General features: G+C 36.9%; 1 protein-coding gene across 3 annotated transcripts in view; it reads right to left on the bottom strand.

The window, feature by feature from the left end:
* Positions 1 to 21,524, bottom strand: part of MATN2 (matrilin 2) — a 71,285-nt gene that overhangs the window by 6,165 nt on the left and 43,596 nt on the right. For all 3 annotated transcript variants that reach the window (XM_039549005.1, XM_039549004.1, XM_039549006.1), the window contains exons 7-22: positions 20,615 to 20,737; positions 16,592 to 16,714; positions 14,259 to 14,381; positions 13,271 to 13,393; positions 12,982 to 13,104; positions 12,464 to 12,586; positions 12,249 to 12,371; positions 11,916 to 12,038; positions 8,711 to 8,833; positions 8,497 to 8,619; positions 8,281 to 8,403; positions 7,994 to 8,116; positions 7,409 to 7,531; positions 7,121 to 7,243; positions 4,776 to 5,189; positions 2,135 to 2,287 (exon numbers count right to left, since the gene is read on the bottom strand). In XM_039549005.1, coding sequence (XP_039404939.1) covers positions 2,135 to 2,287; positions 4,776 to 5,189; positions 7,121 to 7,243; positions 7,409 to 7,531; positions 7,994 to 8,116; positions 8,281 to 8,403; positions 8,497 to 8,619; positions 8,711 to 8,833; positions 11,916 to 12,038; positions 12,249 to 12,371; positions 12,464 to 12,586; positions 12,982 to 13,104; positions 13,271 to 13,393; positions 14,259 to 14,381; positions 16,592 to 16,714; positions 20,615 to 20,737 — 2,289 coding nt within the window. The remainder of the gene's footprint in view (positions 1 to 2,134; positions 2,288 to 4,775; positions 5,190 to 7,120; positions 7,244 to 7,408; positions 7,532 to 7,993; positions 8,117 to 8,280; positions 8,404 to 8,496; positions 8,620 to 8,710; positions 8,834 to 11,915; positions 12,039 to 12,248; positions 12,372 to 12,463; positions 12,587 to 12,981; positions 13,105 to 13,270; positions 13,394 to 14,258; positions 14,382 to 16,591; positions 16,715 to 20,614; positions 20,738 to 21,524) is intronic.

Raw genomic sequence — 21,524 nt, 5'->3', positions numbered from 1 at the left:
AACAGAATGTTAACCAGCTGGCTGCTGAGTACTGTCATCTGATCAGGGCTGGGGTCTTGTGACAAAAATAGTATATGACCATGTAATTAAAAGCTCCCATAATGCACATGCTCAGAACAGGGGTGAAGCTGCAATCATATTGAGTGCATATTATGTATGACATTGCCAGAGCCTCGTTAGTGCTTCCAGTCAGATGAGAAATTAACATTAACCAAGGCAATGAATGGGAGCCTTCCGACTGAATTCCTCTTAATAAGAGGCAAGAGAGAAAAAACCCCTCCTTTTTTTGCTTTTACTACTAGTCATCAAGAATAATTAATAGTAATCAACAGCTATTCTACGAGGCAGATGCTTTCTTGCAGAATGAAAGAAAAAGGCCTTACCCCCAAAAAAACATTTGGAAGGCTCCTGCTTTAGTTGGAAACATGCATTACATCCACAGCTGGGACTAAGGATGAGAGGCTTTGTCAGTGGAGTCCATGAGGTTCACAGGATCTCCCACTGTCCTCACAGGCTGGAGTGTCAGAAGACCTCAGCTAAGGATGAAGGCTGGAGTAAATATAAAGGTTACTGCTATTGCAAAGGAAGAGAAAAATTGGGCTGTAGACAACAGAAGGTATAAAAAAAAAAAACAACTTTCAGATTGTGTAACAGGTTTGGAGGCAGAATTTCCAGTGGAGTGAGTTGATGAGTAATAGGCAGTCCTGGAGTGTCCAGAAAAACAAGGCTTTGTCAGTCCTCAGTTGACAGGTGTGAGGCATTCACTGCCTGTTGTTGAGAGAGGGGGAGGACAGTGCTGCCCAGTTACCAGCGGTGTAGACAAGAAACTGCCACAGAGGGGCAGGATTTACTTATTTTTTCATGTTGTAAATAATGTAGTTAAAAGGAAAAAATAAAGGTGATTTCTAACCACTGTTGTGGGTACCTGAAGGATGCATTTCCATCGCTGAGCTCTGGGGTTTGCTAATCAGCGAGAATTATTATACTGGGGTTTGCTAATGAGTGAGAATTATTCTGGCTGCCGGATAGTTTTGGCTTTGGCATCTCCAAGAGCTTTTAAGATGACATGCTGTCATCAGAAGATTATCTGCCTGATAAGGTTAATTGAACTGACTTGGTTTTATGTTATCATAGTATTAATTATTTCAGAAAGATGAAACTAGGACTTCTTAGGACTGAAAGACAAAGAGTATGCAAGAAGAAGCTAAGAAACATCCTCAAAGTCTTTTACAGATTCTTCTTTGAGATCTGTATAAAGAAATGTCCTGCAGCTAATTTTATATAGTAATGTTAAAGAAGAAAAAAGAGCAAAACCTGTTTGCATTTAATTCCGAGAAAAACAACCAGATAAAAGCTAGTGAAAATTAAATAATCTTGCACAATTCTAGTCCCATGACTAACATCATTCCATGTGTTGTTTCTGAATTTTGCTTCAGGTACCAGTTTGAATGTACAAAAACTACTGAGTCTTGGGAATGTGTGAGTGGCAGAGATATGCTGTTCTCTCTCTGGCTGAATAGCTTTCATCCCATCTCAAATTCCCCCTTCCCCTTGCAAAACTTCATCTGGGAATGTTTATATACAAGCTGTTTGCTCCAGAGTGAAGAAGGGTGCTTTCTGAAAAAAACCTTCCACATTTGTGTAGCAAAACTCAGAGCTTATGCATAACTGAAATCCACTCTTTGTAGGTGTGAATATATGTTCAATGAACTATTTTTCATTTTCTATAACTACACACAACAGCTCTTGATGATTTATTTTGCTGTGGTTTAGGTTTTTGCTGTTGGTCTTGGGAATTTTTTTTTATTCGCATTAAGGTATTACAAATCCCTGCTTATTTTCCCACATTCCTAATGAAATAGATCACGTTTATTTGGTGGAGTGGGGTTCACTGCGTGGCTAACTTAACTGTAGAAACAGAAAAGAGAAGGAGCAATTGATTCTTCTAGGCATAGAATTGTACGTCTTATGCAACCTTTATGAAAATAAAGGGAAGATAATCACTAATACATTTACCCACTGATGGATTAATGGTATATATTCTTCACATATTAAAGGGCAGAAAAATCCAAAAAGCAAAACACCTGTAAACATTCAGTTCTCGTCTATCTCAAGGGATATGGAATTTTGTTACCTGCACAGATTTGAGCTCTTAGCTCTTCACTTATGTCCTCCAGAGCTGTGAAATCCTCAGCATAGAAGAGATGTTTATATGATGGCTCAGAAGCAATTTCCAGCAGTTCTTCCTCAATTGCTTTTCCTATTCCAATGGCATAGATGATTATACCTAGATTCAAAAGAAATTGCACATATTTATTATTCAGCAGTTCTAATTCTAAGCACTTGTTAATCCATGAAAGGAAAATATGAGAGAAAGGGAGACCACAAGAAATGCATATTCTGTGTAACTTCAAAATAAGTGAAGAGGCTTAATATGCTTTAATTACTCGTTGTTTGCTGTAATTACACTATAACACAGTTTTTGTGTTAAAGAGATGACACTTGCCTGGCCACTACTGATAGTAAATGGTCCCAGAAGGAGTATTACAATCCAAGAGAATCGCACAGCTCAGCCTCACAATTGCACTGCAAGTCCCTGGTTTGTGTGTGTCTGTAGGGTCTATGCAATGCAGCAAATTACTGGGCTGATGGGAACACCTGCCACATATTAGCAGATGGGGCAGAATCTTGAAAGATGGCAGTAATTTTTCAGAAAAATGCTTAAGTGTTTCATTGAAATCCTCAGAGCACATTGAGACTCAATTCTTGCTCTCTAAGGGGCACTAACAGGCTGGAAGGCCCACTCAAGAGGGTAAGAATAGGAAAACAAACAATTTGTGGGGCTAGGAAAGAAAGAGCCTTACAACAGGGATGCTCAGGACAAGTATTTCCACAGCAGAGGTGCTAGGGAGAAGGTAAGTGAGGATGTGTAGTTTTCTTAACCCTGGAAGCCAGAAGAAGGAAGTGGTTCAGAGCCCTCTCACCAGATAGACTTTAAACAAGCAATAACTACAAAGCAGAAATCTTCAATAACTTCTTTTTCAGCAGTTATTTTTTTATGCTCATGAGCATATGATCTGATATAACATTTCTCTTTACATCAGTTCTGGCTTAGAAAGTGTCCACTACTAGTACTGATTTTGTGATTCATAATACAGCTATGAGGTTCACAGGTCTTTTATACAATTCAAGAGAAGAAGATGCCTTCTCTGGTTGGTTTCAGATAAAACTTGGGATGAGGAGGTTTGATATCTTTATTTAACATAGGGTAATAGCTGCTGCACACTCACTCAGTCACAACTTTTAACCTTTTTGCTGAAGAATCATGGGCCTGATAATATTACAAAATACACATTTAACAAGTTTTTAACTTTTAACATAAATATCTCCTTACTTTTCTTCATGAATCTGCCTACCATTGCACTTTAGCCAGGAAAGGAAAATGTTCAACAGAAGCTGATTCAATGTAATGAATGCACCAGTCAATGCTGAAGTTTGTTGCTATTTAAAGACTTGGGGATATCAGTGATAAAGTCAAGGTCCATTTCATATTGAGCTTTACTCTATCAGCTATGCTGCAATTACACAGGGGATGAGTTTGGCTTGTAGCATTGCAGAGCCAGTGTAAGCAGTCCAGAGCTGAGGTTTCATTCAGCAAATAAGAAAGCTGGCTTGTACTTCGTTCCTACTTCTGTAAATCCTCCATGCAATTTCAAACATCCCACTAGTAAGCCTTTAAATGTTTTTGGGGTTTTTAAAGTTATTTTAAAACCCACTTTATCTTTCATTGTAATGACACTCTTGTTAGCACATGCCCTTCTCATATCCTTGGATGTTTTTCCCATTTCTCCTTACAGAGAGGTATTGGTCCTAAATAATGCTCTACTAATCATGTAACAAATTCTGATTGATAGGTCATATCAATAAAATGAGCACAGAAAAAAAGATGTGCAGAATCTTTTAAAGTCTGGCTATTTTCTCTGTGTTGTGGCCCATCAGCCATGGTTCTTAAAGCAGTTTCTAATAAAATTTAAAAAAAAAATTTTGCGAAGAAGAAGGGGATAGTTTATTTTCTTGACAAGTTTTGAAAATTTTCAGTTGACTCGGCTAAACAGATGAAAAGTTTCTGATTTGTGGTACAGGTGTCCTAGAGGATGGATTTTTGCCCAAACATATTAGAAATTAAAAATCACCAGTTTTCAGTCACATTTCAGCATATAGGCATGTAGAAACAGTAGGATAGACAGCACTACAGCTATATTCTTTCAAAAAGAGTCATCTTCCTTCCAGAACACCATTAGCACTATAAAACTGGTTAAAAGTAAAGAATATGCCCTGTAAACAAAAATATAGCCAATTATTACCCTAGTATTTCTCACAAGAATAGATTTCTGTATTTTGAAGAGACAGCTTAGGGTTTCTTTTATTGTTTTCCTAGAATTTTTGATGAAGTTCCCAGGTCTCTGTATCAAATGTCTACCCTTAGTGGATACGTTCAGGGCACTCAGGGCATGCCAGGTGGGTGGCACCACTACCTCTGGTGAGACATTCCCTATGGGTCCTGCTCTAGGGATGATGCACATCCACAAGGGCAGCAAAGGCCCTTGTGAACACAGAGGTCTGATGTGCAGGACAGTGGTTACTGTACTGGCCAGACTGCTGTGGCAAACACTCTCTCGATTAGCACACACCATAGCACATCCAAACTGTTACTACATCTTATTTCTAACAATTTTTGCCTTTTAGAATGAGACACCAAAAACATCTCCACTTACCACGTTGCTTTGCTCTGGTAGCCCACTCAGAGACCTCATCCTGGGCTCGTCCATCCGTAAACACAATGGAGATTCGAGGGACATTTGCTGAAAATGGTCTTGCTCCTTCTGTTTCTGTGAAGCTTCTCTCACACATTTGCCTCAGCGCCAGTCCTGTCATGGAACCTCGACCCATGTATTTCATTTGTGACACAGCTTTCTTCATGTCTTTGGCTGAGCTGAACTGCTTTAATGTAAACTCTGTACGAACCTCAGTGGAATACTGAAGCAAACCAACTCGAGCAGCTTTGGGTGAAATCTCAAGTGTATCCAAGATTCCTGAGACAAATTGTTTTACACTTTCAAAATTATCCTCTCCAAGACTTTTTGATCCATCAATCACAAACACCAGGTCAACTGGGCCTTCAGTGCATCCTGTGAAATGAGCAGCAGAGTGTTCAGATCAAGAAAAAACTCCACTAAGCTGGGAAAGGGATCCAGATACCCTGGAAAAAGCTCAGAGATCGTCTAAAGTACCCTGATCCTGGTTCATCCTACTGTGCCAGTGTGTCTGAAGATGTTGTGTACAGGCTGTATCAAAAGCTAAGAGTGTGCCTGTGACTGAGAATATAACAAAAATATCATCACAGTGAATATTTACTGAGATTTTTCTGCTTTGCAGAATACTACAACTTTTAAAAATGCAGCAAGAATCAGTAGATGTTAGGAATTACTCTTAAGTGGAGAGAACTGAAGAACATAGCTAGCATATAGACACAGTTGTCAGAATTTTCTTCCAGGGATAAGCCCATATACTAACTTTGCATTTGTCAAATTTGTCAGCACTGAGAGACACGGAAGAGAATCATTGAAGCTGCATTTGTGTTGCAGGAATTATAAAACAGTTAAAAAACTAATTATTGAGAGAATCAGAATTGGCTAGATAAGGGGTTTTTTGCTTGTAACTGTCTACCAATTTTGTAATTAGAAGGCTTATGTATTGCTGCAATTAACCTTTTCCAGTTTACCCATTAGAGCTGGGAGTTTGTCAGAAGAATTTGTATTTCCCATACTTTTTGGCAAATGCACATGCAAAAATCAAAGCAGTTTCTAGGCACTGGGCATCAGTAATGAGGTTAGGGAATTTAGAGATTGGAGAATGCCTTCCTAGCTGCAGACTGCTTCTGCCAGGTGGGTTGTTTTGGTTTGGTTTTTTTTTTATTCTGGAAAGGAATTGCCTTCAGCAGGCAAATATTAGTGTGCTTTGTGCAAAGGCTAGCTGTAGAGATACTCAGCTCCTATTGGATCAATGTAGTTTCCAGAAGAATATGCCACCCTAAGGAATGTAAGATTTGCTTCTTAGTCTGGACCAAATAAACTTTGACCTCCACTCATCTCTGATCTTTGTACAGGAAGAATGCTGTAAGCACTACACGAAAGAGAACTGTGCAGCAGAAATTACTCTGCAGAAATTACTGGAGATGTTTTTTACCAAGCCACTATACGAATAAGGGATTTTCAGCTTTACAGCCTGGACTTTTCTTCTTACAAAATATCTATTTTAAAACTGTTCAAGAATTCCTTTCTGCAGTCCGCTGAGAAAAAGACACCTCACATGTACTAAGGTGACGAAAATGCAATGAATATACATATCACAACCACCTCAATACTACTGCGTAAGTCAAGAAAGGGCAGCAGTTCATGGTGCATGGTGTTTGTTAGGATTGAGAACAGTGAGAACTTGTTACCGTTCTTTTGGTAATCACAGTCTCCTCAACTAAGGCATCCATTTTTAGCAGAATAAATGTTTTTACTCAGTTCCAGTAGAATTTCTCCTCCAAGTATTAAGAGATTATGAGATAAATGCATGTCATGTTGAAAGATAAGCAAATAGAATTAATGATATTTTAAGATAAAAGATCCACAGTATATGAACCTGATTAAAATGCACATTCCTTGATAATAAGATTCCCCTTTGGCTTTCTCCTGATGTTTTAAAAGAATTATTATTTTACTCAACACTGTGCCAAAACAACTCTTCCAATTTGATAGATTTTTGTTTAGGAGGGCATCAAGTTAATGGTTTGAGACATTTTCTGCCACACACATATGCTCTTAGCTTTCAAATATTATATCATGTTTGAAATAAGAAGTTGCAGCAGTATTCGAAGCCAGTTGCATGGGGCTTGGAGACACCTGGTCTAGTAGAAGGTGTTCTTTCCCACAGCACGGAGATGGAACTAGATGATCTTCAATAAGGTTCATTCCAACGTTAACCATTCTATGATTCTATAATTTTTTGGAAGTGAAGTAAATTAATTTTAGAAATCAAAGAAACAAATGTGTTCTAAATAAAATGTACTTACTTCTGCATGTTTTCTGATCCTCTTTTAGTACATATCCCTCCTGGCATTTGCAAATATAGGAATCATCATTATTAACACAAGCATATTCACAGCCGTGGTCAACTGATTTGCAGACATCTTTATCTAGGAAAAATTGAAGTATTTATCTGTATTCTATTTAACATTTTATAAATTCAAGGACTCCAAACATGATATCTGAAGAACAGATGGCAAAGGAGTATGAGATCTTTGCTTATTTATGTAGCAGTGCCAGAGAAGAGTGGCTGACAGACATGATGAGTTACTTACATCGACATGTCTTCCCATCTCGTCGCAGAACAAAGCCCTCATGGCACTGACAGCTGTATGAGTTGTTATTATTAATGCACATATGTTCGCAGCCATGCTCAATGGATTTACACAGGTCTTTATCTGAGAATTGTTAAGAGAATTCCCTTATTAGACCATTTTTCAAATACAAAACTGTCATGAACAAGCCTTGAGTGAAATTAGTCTGTTATTTCTTTTAAGACTCAAAAACATATTCCCCATGAAAGTTTCAGCTACTCCTGGATGTTTTCCTGTCTTGCCTCAATATAAATCCCTTGTGGCACTGATACATGTATGAATCGCCAGTTGGAACACAGACATGTTCACAACCATGGGTGACTGTTTTGCAGACATTTTAAACTTGGAATAATGAAAATTGTATTTAGCACAGTTAGCTAAGTAAATAACTTTCACTAAATATAAAAAATTTGGCAATAGTTCTTCATGAAGGAGCTCACTTACATGAAGCTGATTCTATAATAAAGACACAAATAACACACTACTGTTGTGTAGTGTGTTTCATTAACAGATCAGGAAGTACAAACCAAAGATTAAATAACTTACTCCTGCAAGTTTTTCCATCTTCTCTCAGTATGAAGTCTTCATGACACTTGCAGACATAGGAATCATCAGTATTAACACAAATATGTTCACAGCCATGGTCAACCAAGTTGCAAGCATCTTTATCTGAGAAGAGTGGACAGGGTTTGTGAGGTGAGGCTTGTTAGGGAGACATGGTATCATTTTAAGAAGCCCAAATAGTTGGAAGTCACAAACATACACGTGTACTTGCACCCACAACACTTGAAAGCCTCAAATAAAATCATACTTTTATAGCTCAGGTTACTCACATCTACATGTCTTTCCATCTTCCTTCAGTATGAATTTTTCACGACACTGGCAGATGTAGGAATCTCCAGTATTCACACAAACTTGTTCACAGCCATGGTCAACTGAGTTGCAAATGTCCTTGTCTGCAAACAGGAGAGTTGGCAGTCAGCACACATCAGCAGAGGCCTTCATTATTATATGTGTAATTCATCCAATCAAGTTCTTGTGCTACTTACTTCTGCAGGTTTTCCCATCTTCTCTCAGTAGGAACCCATCATGGCATTTGCAGGTATATGAATCACCAGAATTAACACAAACATGTTCACAGCCATGGTTGACTGATTTGCAAAAATCTTTATCTAAAAACAGATGACAGCTTTTGCTGGTTAGTGCACTTCTACACAAGCATGAGCTGCAGATAAGTATGTTGATAAATATCAGACTACTTACTTTTGCAAGTTTTTCCATCTTCTCTTAGCAGGAATCCCTCTTGGCACTTACAAACAAATGAATCACCGGCACTAGCACACACATGTTCACAGCCATGGCTGACTGATTTGCAAATATCCTTGCCTAGGAACAGTTAGATAATATTTATGTGGCTTGCTAGTTAAACTTTTTTTTTATAAATGCAAAGACTGGGGGGTTAATCCTACAAGCAAAAAAAGATGGAAGCTTGTAACTGAAAGCAAATCTCTGGCTAGTTAAATGGTGGAGATCCTATCTTACATTGCATATGAATTCTTTATCATCTGACCAGAACTTCATGGTTTGGATGACCTCCAACTGAAAATAAACCATTTTAGGATTAATCTGACTAGATTAAGGAGGAGGAGGACTTTACATTAAGAGCACTAAGAGTGAAAGGAGGGAATAATTTAGTACAGTCATTTAGCACAAATTCATGCTGGTAAAAACAAAACTAAAAAAAACACCACAGGACATGATTTAACCATTGTCTTAAAATCCTTATATCAGTGCCAAGAGTCTACATAAACAAAACCTGAAAGACTAGGAAGTACTTATTTAAGACGATAAAGAAAATCTAACTGGATTGCTGAAAATTTATGCGAGGACTTTGTATGACTGCAATGTTAAACCAGTTGGTTAAAACCTCTTCAAAAAGGACAGATGGAGAGAAAGTGCAGAAGAAAGTGGAGCAATCTATCAGCATTCCCTTTTTCTTCTTTATGCAGCACAAAAGAAAATATCAGTTCCTAAGGGAGAACTACCTCTAAACAAAAAGTGGAAGAGTCCTGACAGCCAAGTTCAACTTGACTCTTGAGGCTTATATTTTTACAAGAACTTCAATCTGAGCCAAATTTCATGGGGATCTCCTGCTACCAAAACAAAAATTCCAAAAACTACTACATAAGACAATCTTTTAACTCAAAAATAATTATATTTAAGATGTGGCAATCTAAACTAGATCCCGTCATAGTGGATAAAAGAGAAATTATAATGTAAATAAAAATTAGCATCTGCTTATACACAGCTGTGTGCAACTTGGACATACTTGTTTATAAACAGAATCAAATACCCACCTTCTATTACTTCAGAAGGATGAATTTTGCATAGCTGAAAGCAAATATGAGCCAGACGATTTTGGGATTTGGGGGGGGGGGGGGGGAGAATAATAATAATAATAAAAAGCATCAATGATTGCACTATTTAAGGTTATTTTACTAGACACCCCCCAAAAATGTAGTCTCACAATCTAAAAAGAATGCCAGGGTAGTTAAAAATTTAGAAATTGAAGTTGAAAACAGCTATAAGATTTGAAAAATGACTGAAAGAAAGAAACATTCACAGTATTTACTGAATGTGAAAATATTAGGAATTTGAAAACACTGAAATAATAAGAAAAAGGACAAGGGAGTACATAGCCAACTAAATAAAGGGTAGTATGAATACATTATTTAAATACTTTTAGGAACAAAAAGCATTCAAACAATGTATTATTAATTAATAGACAGAAAGGTAGAGTTGCCAATCTCAATGCAGAAATATAAAAAATTCTAGTGTATTCAGATCTGACGATACGAAATAGGTTACTGATGATTCTGTTGGAGTGAAGAGTTTCACACTGTGTGAAGTAGGTCACACAGCACCTACTGAACACACACACACACACACACACACACACACATACACACACACATATTCTTGAATCGGTAACTCCAGATAACTTGCAGCAGAGAGTTGTAAAAGAGGTTTCTGAAGGATGTCTTGGATGCTTAGTGTTAATTTTCAGTAACTCCTAGAACTCTGAGGAAGCCCCAAAACACTGAGCTATCTCCATTCTCAGTGTATGCACACACACTGAAAATAGTACTATGGTTCCAGTGTTTCAAATATGAGTAGTTCACTGTAAGCCTGTCAGTTTGACATTGATCTGCACTAAAATAATGCAATAGATAATGTGGAACTTGAGTCAGAGTAAAATCAAAGGAAGAGGACTAACATCAGTCAGCTTGGTGTTACAGAAAAATAAATCCTGGAAAATTATATAAATATCTTAATTGATGATGAGGTTGGTTCTTAAAGCTTATGCTGTTCATACAGTGGAACATTCAGAAAGGCAGCAGTCTTGGTATTTATTTTGATTAAGGAAACAGACTACAACATTATATTGGTTAACACTGGCTAGAAAGGTCCTCACAACCAATTGCAAATGGGCAACTATCAAGTAGCTTTCTTTCTAAGAATTTGCCTTGCTCCTCTGCTACTTAATATTTTTATGGACAGCCCAGGATAAAACACAAAATAACCAAAGTTTGTAGATTACTCCGCTTTTGAGAGAATGGCAAATAAAGATAAAGCAGCTGCTGACAGAAGGTAACATGAATCTTTTTGAGTAACAGAAAATCATATATATTTTAAAATAGCCAGAATTAAGGATATACATTTAGAAACAAAAAATGAAGGCTGTACTTATAGGACATGGGACACCTGTAATACTGAGAATCTTAAACAACTTTTGATCATGGTAGATAACTAACTGAACACAAGTGCTAGCAGAATATTTTGGTCAGAGACTATCTTTTGTCAAAAAAAAAAAGATTAAACAAAAGATAAATGATTTAAAAAAAAGATAGGTACATTCAAATAAGAATTAGATGGGTTATTATTCCTCTGCCCTGGACCCTGCTATGTCTTCTCTTAGAAGACTTTCTTTCACTGAGGTGCACCCACAAGGACGCTGATAAATAGCAGAGGTTTAGGGGAGCAAGATTTATAAAAAGATTAGAAAACATAAAAAGCCTGAAGGAGTTTCATTTGCTTATCATTTGCAAAAGAACATGCTAAGAGGTTAAGGAACAAGTTAAGTCATGATCTGCATGAATATAGACAGAAGAACACAGTGGTAATTAGAACTTCAACCCATTACAGTAAAATGCAGCAAAATCCTATGCTCAAGATTAAAACTTAACATTCATAATTTGGAAATGAAGTTCACATTTTAAAACCTACATTCAAACCTTAAAATTGGCTGATTTTTCTGAAATGTAGCTTTAGTTCAAACAATACTTAATTCATATTTAAGTCTTGTGATCTATAGAGAAAAATATTCCATTCTGGCCACTATGAATCAGTGAATAATATTCTAACAAGACAGAAATTAAATTCCTTCTTTCATCAATAAACTACTTACTTCGGCATGTTTTCCCATCTTGCCTTAGTACAAATCCATCATGGCATTGGCAAGTGTATGAATCATTGTTATTAACACAAAGATGTTCACAGCCATGACTGACTGATTTGCAGATGTCCTTATCTAGAAATAATCAGATTTTATTTACTACAGTTTGATGAATCAGAACATTTCCAAAACTTTAAAGACTAACAGTAGTAATCTCCTAGTAAATAAAGAATTTATTCTCCTTTTTGTAGGCAAAATCTCCTATAAGAAGAACTGCCTCTAAATAATATGTTTCTTCTGTAGGTGTCTAAATATAAAAAATATAGTAACATTAAAATAACTTACTTTTGCATGTTTTCTTATCATCTCCTAATACAAAACCCTCATAGCACTGGCAAATGTATGTACTATCAGTATTCACACAAATATGCTCACAGCCATGGTCAACAGAATTGCAAACATCTTTATCTGTTAAAAAAAATAAGGTTGCCATATTTAAAATACATCTACAAATTCACAGATTATAAAGAAAATCTTCTACTAAAGAGAAGGATACTTACTTCTACATGTTCTTCCATCTTCCCTTAGTGCAAATCCCTCATAACACTGGCAGATGTAGGACTCATCAGCATTAACACAAACATGTTCACAGCCATGGTGAACTGAACTGCAAATGTCTTTATCTGAGAACAGTTGACGATATTTGGTTAAAGCACATCTACAGTAAATGTATCATGCAGGGAGAAGTAACAGCTTTCATTAGGTCTACTGATAGCACTGGAATAAATTCCACGTAATATTTTAGGCAGCAAACACTTAACTCTTGATACCTGAAAATTTCTGAGTATTTTCTGTTTCCAGTCTGTCAGCTGATCTATTAAAATATGCTATTTTTGTCCACAGAGTCTCTCACAAACATTTGGTAGGTCTAAATGTATAAAAATATAAATGCTACTCCTATATTATACATATGAGGACTACTCCTTTATTATGACAGTAAACTGTTGCATTTGTTTGAATGCTTCTCAGATATACATACGGTAGATAAAATTCTGTGAGTAATTCTCAGAGTACTTACTTCTGCATGTTTTCCCATCTTCTCTCAGAAGAAAACCCTCATGACACTTGCAAACATACGAGTCATCTCCATTAACACAAATATGCTCACAGCCATGGCTGACTGATTTGCAGATGTCCTGTCCTGGGAATGATTGATATAAATGTAGGTTTTGAATGAAAATATGTTAAAGAAATGTAGCTATCAAAAGGCAGTTTGTTGCTTCTTTTCCACTAAGAAGTGAAAAATACCCCTTTCCTTCCTTGCCTGCTGTACATGCAAAAGTGGACAATAGATACCAGTCACTCACTTGTGCAGGTCTTGCCATCTTCTCTCAGTATGAATCCCTCACGACATTTGCAGATGTAGGAATTGTCAGAATTAACACAAACATGCTCACAGCCATGGTTGACTGATTTGCAGACATTTTTACCTGGGAATAATTTCATATATAAAAAATTCTGTTAGTTAAGGGAAGCATGTTCAAAGTTGACTTGCTTTTAGTGTATCCTAACTTTTTCAGACAGGCAGAATTTGTTTCTGTTTGTGCAGAATAACAAAAGAGGGTTATGTTGTGAAACACCAGCTAAGAACAAGGAGCTTTTCATTCATCATGGTAATATCTGGATGCCTTTAATTTTTTTTCTGTAAACGTTTTTGAACAGCAGATGTTCATGTTAGATATTATGGGGATTGCAGTTACAAAATACTGAATGCTTATTCATGATTCTTCTCTGATCACTTAGTGACTTATGCTATAAAAGTTGAGAAAAATTTACTATTAGGTTTTTTCTTGATATCTGCCACTCCTCATAACTGTGTAACGTAGTCAAATTTGTAATATAACTATGATATTTCTTTTGCAATCATCCTCATCCCATGCTGGACAAAATGAACTTTTCATTAATAATGTTGCAAGCTTCATGCTGGGTAAGACTTTATGAACATTATATATTTTTACCTTGAAATTTTAGAAGAAAATTACAGTCATCCCAGCTCTGGATAGTTTTGGATCCACAGCTGTCCAATTTCAGGGCTACTTTTTAAATGGCACAGATGTTTAGGGTGTGATTCAGGTGCCTAAAAGTATGCATTCAGTACCATTATAGATGCCTTAGCATATCCAAGATATTGGCATACTGCTGGCAAATATGACAACAAAGAGGAAATATGACCTCTTGAAATCCTTGAACATTTAAAATTACATTGCACTGCAGCATTTAGGCAATCCAATCCTACCTTACAGATTTCTTCTATGTGTGTAATATTAGACTCTGAGATGCTCAATAACAACTTACGTTTACATGTTTTCCCGTCGTTACGAAGCCTGTATCCTTCAAAACACTGACAAGTATAAGATCTGTCACCATTTACACACAAATGTTCACAGCCATGATCACTTAGAGCACAATGGTCAACTCCTGTAGGAGCAATCAAAATTATTAAAACATTTAACCAATAATGACTCGATTATTTTTCATCTCTAGTATTTGCATTCCATATGAGCAAGTAAATGTAAGTATATTGAACTGCTTAAACAATAATTCAGTTTCTCATCTGATTATATAGCTTCAATAAACTGTAAGAGGTCCTAGTGATGTACTTTTCATTGACTGCTTTAAGCAGAGTTGAGAAATCATACTTTTCTGTGCTTAACATAGCTGAAGAGAGTCCATGTCTGGATTGGATTAAAGTGGATTAAAACAAAACAAAATACTTTGGCAAAGATTTTATATAAGACACTGGCAAAGACATAAAAGCTACCTTGTGAACATTCTTTAAATAGTTTCTAAATGGCCTAAAGTGAAGGTGGCAGTCCCCAGAACTCACTTGTGGACCTGACCCAGTTCCTGTGGCAGCAAGAAGAAAACCTCTCAGATGTCAGTGGGATTTGGCTTGGGCTATTCAAGCTTTTACAAAGAATTGCAAATGACAAGTACTGTCAAATATGGTTCACTTTTCATCTCAAATTTCCAAGTGTTTCTTCTCTGTAATAGAAAGACATAGGGCTCCTGGGACTTTGCAAGCAGCACTTCTACTGTCTGTTGGCTACACACACTTACTTTTTTGTGATGACTTGTTAGGGTACAGATTTGGTTACCATTCAGGTGTTCCCATAGCTTTCTTAAGATACTTGAGCCAGTGTATATGACAGTAAACGTCCCAGATGTTTTCTCACTAGGAGAGGTATATGTTAAATGCTTCCATTCAGCTGCTCATTCAGGATATTACAAAGTGTCAAAACTCTCTTCGTGGTAGCCTAAAAATGTTCACGAGGTTTCAGCATCTCACCTAGAGCTCAGGAACAGGACAGATCTTTCCTAAATAGATATGAGGACAAGGTTATGAGAAGAGGAGCTATTGCAAAAAGCTCAGTTTCATTGCACTCAGCACCATTTTCATAGAATCATAGAATATCCTGAGTTGGATGGGACTCACTAGGACCAGTCAACATCCTACTACCTGCCTTGCACAGAGCAGCCCCAAAACTCACACTATCTGCCAAAGAATGTTGTCCAAATGCTTCTTGAACTCTGCTGCTGATAGGCTTCCAAGTACAGCCTGGAGGAAAATAACTCAGGAATGAAAATTATCTCTTGTTACTACAAAGGAAAAGGGATTTTCCATTTGCAAGTTGATAAAACTCCATTATTTGGCTGTTTCTAAATTTTCAGTGGTACTACAGATAAATATCTAAAAAAATTGGTTTTAGTAGACCCTATTGTTGTTACACATACACTAATTATACTTTTGTGTTACTGTCTGCCCCTTTTTAGAGAGCTGCAGTGGCAGACAGAAGCAAAGTCTGTCAAGGTATTGGATGGGGCTAAAAAGGTTACTATGGAGGCAAACACAAGGATAAATACAAAGGCAAACTGCCTTTGCTGATTTGCCTCAATTCTGTTTAGATAATTTTTGTGATGGAGGACTTGCAGTTTGACTTCTCTTAAAACTGTGTTGCCTGAGAGCAAGAAAAAGGATGAACTCTGGAGCTGCTCCAACACTCTACAAGCTTGAAAAATAATGTACCTCCAAAATTTGTGGAAAAAGTGGACAGAAGACTCTCTCCAAAGAGGTCTAAAAAGTCAACAGGTAAAATGCACTCATATCCTTCTTTTTCTCGCCCTTTCTATACATTATTTTTCCAGTGAAGGAGGCAATTCAACTGTTTGTGAAATTGTATCAATTCTCAATGATCCTTAGATATATAAAAAGCAGAGAGCTGCCAGGACAACTTCTGCTCACTTATTAAGGATTCCCATGCTAAATTTAAAGCTCAGTGTGGGGCTATCAGTTCTCCTCTTGCCCCAGGTAAAGCGGTGCAGTCTGCCTGGGGGACACTGCTGTCCAGATGACCTGTCAGACACATTTATCATGTGACTGAAAAATTATCCTCAACACCTGGGGATGAAGAGGTCTCCCAAACCTTCTCTGAATATGTGAGGAGTAAGAGTTATCTTGACAAGTATTCTTTCCTAAATACTTTTTCTGTTTCTGCTTTCAAATAATTATTAAAGTATTACTGAAATGCAGACTGTAAGAATAAATTGAAGACGAGTCCTCTACCCTGTATGGAAACAGAAACCATTCCCAAGGGAACTGAAATGAAGGATGTTCTCGCAAGACTTACGTGTGCAGGTTTTTAGATCCTCATTGATGACAAATCCTTCAGAGCACTGACAGACATAGGAGTCACCTGTATTTAGGCACAGTTGCTCGCAGCCATGATTGCTTTCAACACAGTGGTCCACTCCTATTCATTTGTGTTAATGATTGAAGAAATCACATTGGTGTCTTAGATACACAAACTATGACACTGTAGTTAGTACCTGATACATTTGCAGAGCAAGGGGAAAAGATCAGTACAGCTTTTTACTTACGCAACTATCTCCGACTACTTGAGAAACCTGAGTTAACAACACCTAAGTGAAATTAATTCAAGAACCCCACTTGGCAGATAGCAAACTTGGTGAAGAACAGATTTCCCTTGCCAAAAATTGCGATGTGGTTGAACTATCATGAAGTGGAGAGAAGGGAGAACCCTGAAGTCCAGTCTGGTCTTACCCACAGAATCATGCTTTCCTTCTTTAAAAAACAAGACAGTCTCTTATGTTCACCATTAAATTTTCTCAGCAAATATGAGTATTAGTAATTTTTGAAATAGAAATTATGGCTTTCAGATTGTTTCATAAAGACTAAATTCTTTTTTCAACAAGATGAGAAATCACCAATTTAAAACTTTAACCTGCCAACAAGTTCAAGCAGTTAAAGCCTAGTGAGGGATAGGTAGAAATTATGAGAGTGAGAGTGTCTTAACATATTCAATTTCTTTGATTTCCCTATTCCTACTCCAAGTAAGATAAAATGGAATATGTCTTCTAAGTCTTGTATGCAACTAGTGTGAAAGACAAAAGGTGGGGGAAGGGAGAGAGGTGTGAACTGGGTTTAAAAAATATATTTCCTCACAGTGGACAGCAAAGCTGTAGGGTGAGATACGTGCGCTTGCAGATGTACTATGCAATTTGCTGACTCTGTGAGTATAGAAGAAGGACATTTTAGGAAAAAAGCTTTGAACTTCCTCATAGTGTTTTCCTGCTGGTTTGTTAATGTCTAGTTTTAGTTATATAGGCCCAAATCACTTTAGCATAACTTGATCAAAAGTATTGGAGTTCCCTCAGACACAAACACAGTCTCGCATGTCTCCAGTTGCAAATAGTTTACAGATGTGAACAGACGTGTCTGCAGCAATTTGTTTACATTAAAAATAAATCTGTACTTAATGCTAAATCACTTATTCTAAATATTTCTGTTTATTGGTTTATTTAACTAAGCAACGAGTTTGCAGTAACTGGTCCAGATTTACCATTATATATAGAGAGACATCGTAGGCTTGAACAAATGAAGCTGAGGTGTCAGTTTTTACTAGCTAAAGCAAGTTCCAGCTGGAACCTTCTCCTTTTTCCAAGAGTTCACATCATCATGAAGAAGCTTGTGTAACTTCTCAGAGCACAAAAAAAAGTGGAAAAAAAAAGAAAATACCCATATTTTCTGTGAAAAATTACATCTGTTTGGCTCCATCTTTTCAATACAAACACCCACACAACAACATGAATTTTTAACATTTAAGTACTTGGGGATCTCATGCAGAATTTTGTAACACACTCTTTCAAAGAGTGCAATAATCACAAAGGTGCTGATTACCAGGCTTTGGAAATCACTATAATTGTAAATTTTGTGATCACATGTGCTTTATTACATGTGTAAAAAAAAAAAAAATGCAAACAGGGAAAATGACTGGGGAAGGCTCACCGTTTTTACAGACAAGAAATGTCTTAGGATACTAATTTTTAGATATCCAGCTTGAGAAAGTCTTAAACTATAATTGTCAAAAAGTTGCAACACATCTAGGTTACCTTAAACACGGCTTTACCACAGTTTATTTAAAAATGATTATTCCCGCTCCTATCAAATTTTTTAAAAATTTCAGTGACTTCAGTGATTTTTTTTTTAATTCGAGTATTCCTTTGGAAAAGTATGTTTTAAGTACATTGGGGAAAAATGCTGCCAATATTTTAGGTGATATGTAAAATGGTTCTCTGCAACAAAACTATCTTCTAAAACTGCGTGATGCCAAGTGGGCAGTGCTGTTGGGTTTCTCTGGGCCAACACCAATCCTTTGTTTAGCAAGATTCTTCTGAAAAGAGGACATTTCATTGAATGGATCACTGAAGGTGTAAACATACAGAAGAGATGGGTCTCTTCATATCCCCACATATCAGCATACAGCAATATGAGGTGTGCTGCGTGTTACACAGCCCATAGCAACAATACAGATGTTCAGCAGCAAGCACTGTCCTTGTGTCAGACAGTGCCTTTGTGTGAAGTGGCTGAACACATTTCCCCAGTTATTTGGATAGGAGAAAATGATGCTTTAGTTCTCTGTTGGATCAGGGATCTCACTATCGCATTACTTCACTAGGCCTGGCTTGTGGTGGACTTTGCAGTAACATAGGTTTGCATGACTCAAATATCTCAAAAGGGACCCAGGAGTGTTTTCTCACTCTGTTCACACCTCTGCCTTGCAGTAAACTAGTCACTGCAGTTCATGAGGCACACTCATTGCTGCACGTATCGCCATGGTGTTGTTGGGCGTATCTGAGATGACATTTGCACACAAACAACTCTTCCATGTTAACACATTCATGCTCACAGTCATGCTGACCTAAAGCACAGAAGTTTACTTCTGTGAAGAGAAAAACTGAAGCCAGCCATAAGGGTTTCTGAAGTAAAACAGCTTAGAAAAGCTCACTTAAACAATACTGGATTCCGTGCTTTGGACACCTACTAAAGCTGACACTGAGATGAGGATCTGAGACCAGACTGCAAACACTCAGCTATGTAATGCTTCACTTTGACCCCCTAGATCTCCTCCTGTAGTCATCAGAAGTCACACGTGGTGGCAGAGGAAGAATGCCTGGTTCTTGTCACCACTCATCTATTGACCCTGATTTCTGAAAAGGCCATATATGCAAATATTCTGCTTTATTTTACAAGCTTAGCTTAGCTAACATGACCCTTGTTACAACAAGATTTGGAATAGGAGCTTCATCTTGGAAACATCACCAGATTTGCAGCCAAATCCAAAGTCCTATAAGGAAAAATACCCCCAATGGGAATTACAATTTGCCTTTAATTTGCAATTACATCCTCGGCAATAAGTATTTTATACAATGCTGCTCTTTTGCTTACCAAGGCTTTTGAATCTATAAAAATCTGAATGTATTAGAATACCATATAGATAATAAAAAGCAGAATAGCATGGATTACTGCAAAAACAGCACTGTGCAAACGAAAATGCTTTGTGAGATTGTATCTTTAAGACTGAACAAAAATACCAGATACAAAACCAGAAACAAAACCAGATAAATTTTATGAGTGTCTAGAAATAGAATTAGATTGCTCCAGACAAGTTTATAATATTCATGAAACACCAGTAGTACGATTTTCTCCCCCCAACAAATGAGTCACAGGATCAGGCTATTTCATTTTGCTGAATATATTCTCCCTAAACTTGAACACGTTACATTAAAAATCTGCTGTGATTCCAGGCCCCACTCAAGAAGAGCTGTAGCACTAAATCTTTCTAAAGTAAATATTATGTGTGATTGGTTTATAACACTGATACTGCTCATGCTGTTTTTACAATTTTTTTAGGAAACTGTGAAGTTTTGTGTCTGACTCTAAGTTGATTTTGATAGCTATGTTGCCTGTTCAACACATTTCCAAGCTGATTAAATGTATCTGTCCTTGGCTAAACCAACTGGGCGAAATAAGCTGCTTGTGTTTTTACAAGCCAAGGCCAGAAAGTTTCAAATAAGTAATGAACTTATTTTAAGTCATTTTGGTTCCTACATTAATCCTCAGGTTTCCATAAAAGTCTTCAAAAATGTCTAATATACAAAGTAATCTACAAGGCAGCAAAATGTATATTTTCCCAGCATGATTCATTCAATTAAAATTCAAGTTTATAAAGAAACATTTGTTTCAACCTTAATTACAGAGAAAACTTCCATCCTTTCAGAAGGGAAACGATTCACTGCAGGTTCAAGAAATAAAAGCAGATGAACTTTATTATGTCTAAAGGATTACTCACTTTTGCATGTTTTCTTATCTGGATTAAGTCTAAACCCTTCTCGGCACTGACAAAAATAGGAATCATCTGTATTAACACATTCCTGTTCACAACCATGGTCCTGAAGAGAACAATAATCTGGTTCTAAACAAAAAAAAAAAGCGTCTGTGTCAGTGAGTAATATAATTTCTCAGAAATAAACTAGGTAAAAATGAGTTACTTTGTTTTCTTTTCTTTTCTTCTGCCTTTTTTTCCTTAGGCACCATTTTGGTGTTTTACCATATTGTTTCAAACCATGAAAATAAAATGTTTCTTTTTTTCCAAATATCTCCGATACTGAGGTACACCTGACAAATACTACAAAGAATTATTCAAGAACAGAAGTTCATGTGGTAGAGAAGTTAGAATCTTAAATATTTCTTAATATTTTGCAGCTAAGCCTCAAACATTGTCTCATCAAAATTGCCTCTATTCACTCAGAGCACGTTAGACATGATCTGTAATACACACACAAACATGCTTTTGAATGCCATTCATTGTATCACAGCAGGCCAACCAAGTCATCAGGAGTGTGGATGCTTTTAACAGCTCTGAGTGCTTGCTTCACAATTCTTCCATTTAATATACCCATGGAAGAGAAGATAAGCAGTCTAGAAACAGCTACCACTACTGGATAAAGTACCTTAGAAAGGAAAGCAACTGTGCACTGAGCACTGAGATATTTCCATATAGAGTTTATCATTATTGATGAAGTCAAAGAATCTGACATTCACTTAGATGCAGTGTGCGCCCATCACTTAGTTTTGTGTCAGTGTGGTTAATTTATACTAGTGAAAAATGGTCCTAACCCCTCAGCACGGCTAGAAGTAGATAAACAAGTCACAAATTACGTAAATCACACTTCACAAAATATCCAGGCACTTTTGAACAC

This window comes from Corvus cornix, chromosome 2, assembly GCF_000738735.6.
Source record: "Corvus cornix cornix isolate S_Up_H32 chromosome 2, ASM73873v5, whole genome shotgun sequence".
In the NCBI taxonomy this organism is placed as follows: domain Eukaryota; kingdom Metazoa; phylum Chordata; class Aves; order Passeriformes; family Corvidae; genus Corvus; species Corvus cornix.
The sequence above is the reverse complement of the archived record's forward strand: the minus strand, read 5'-3'. Positions and strand labels throughout refer to the sequence as shown.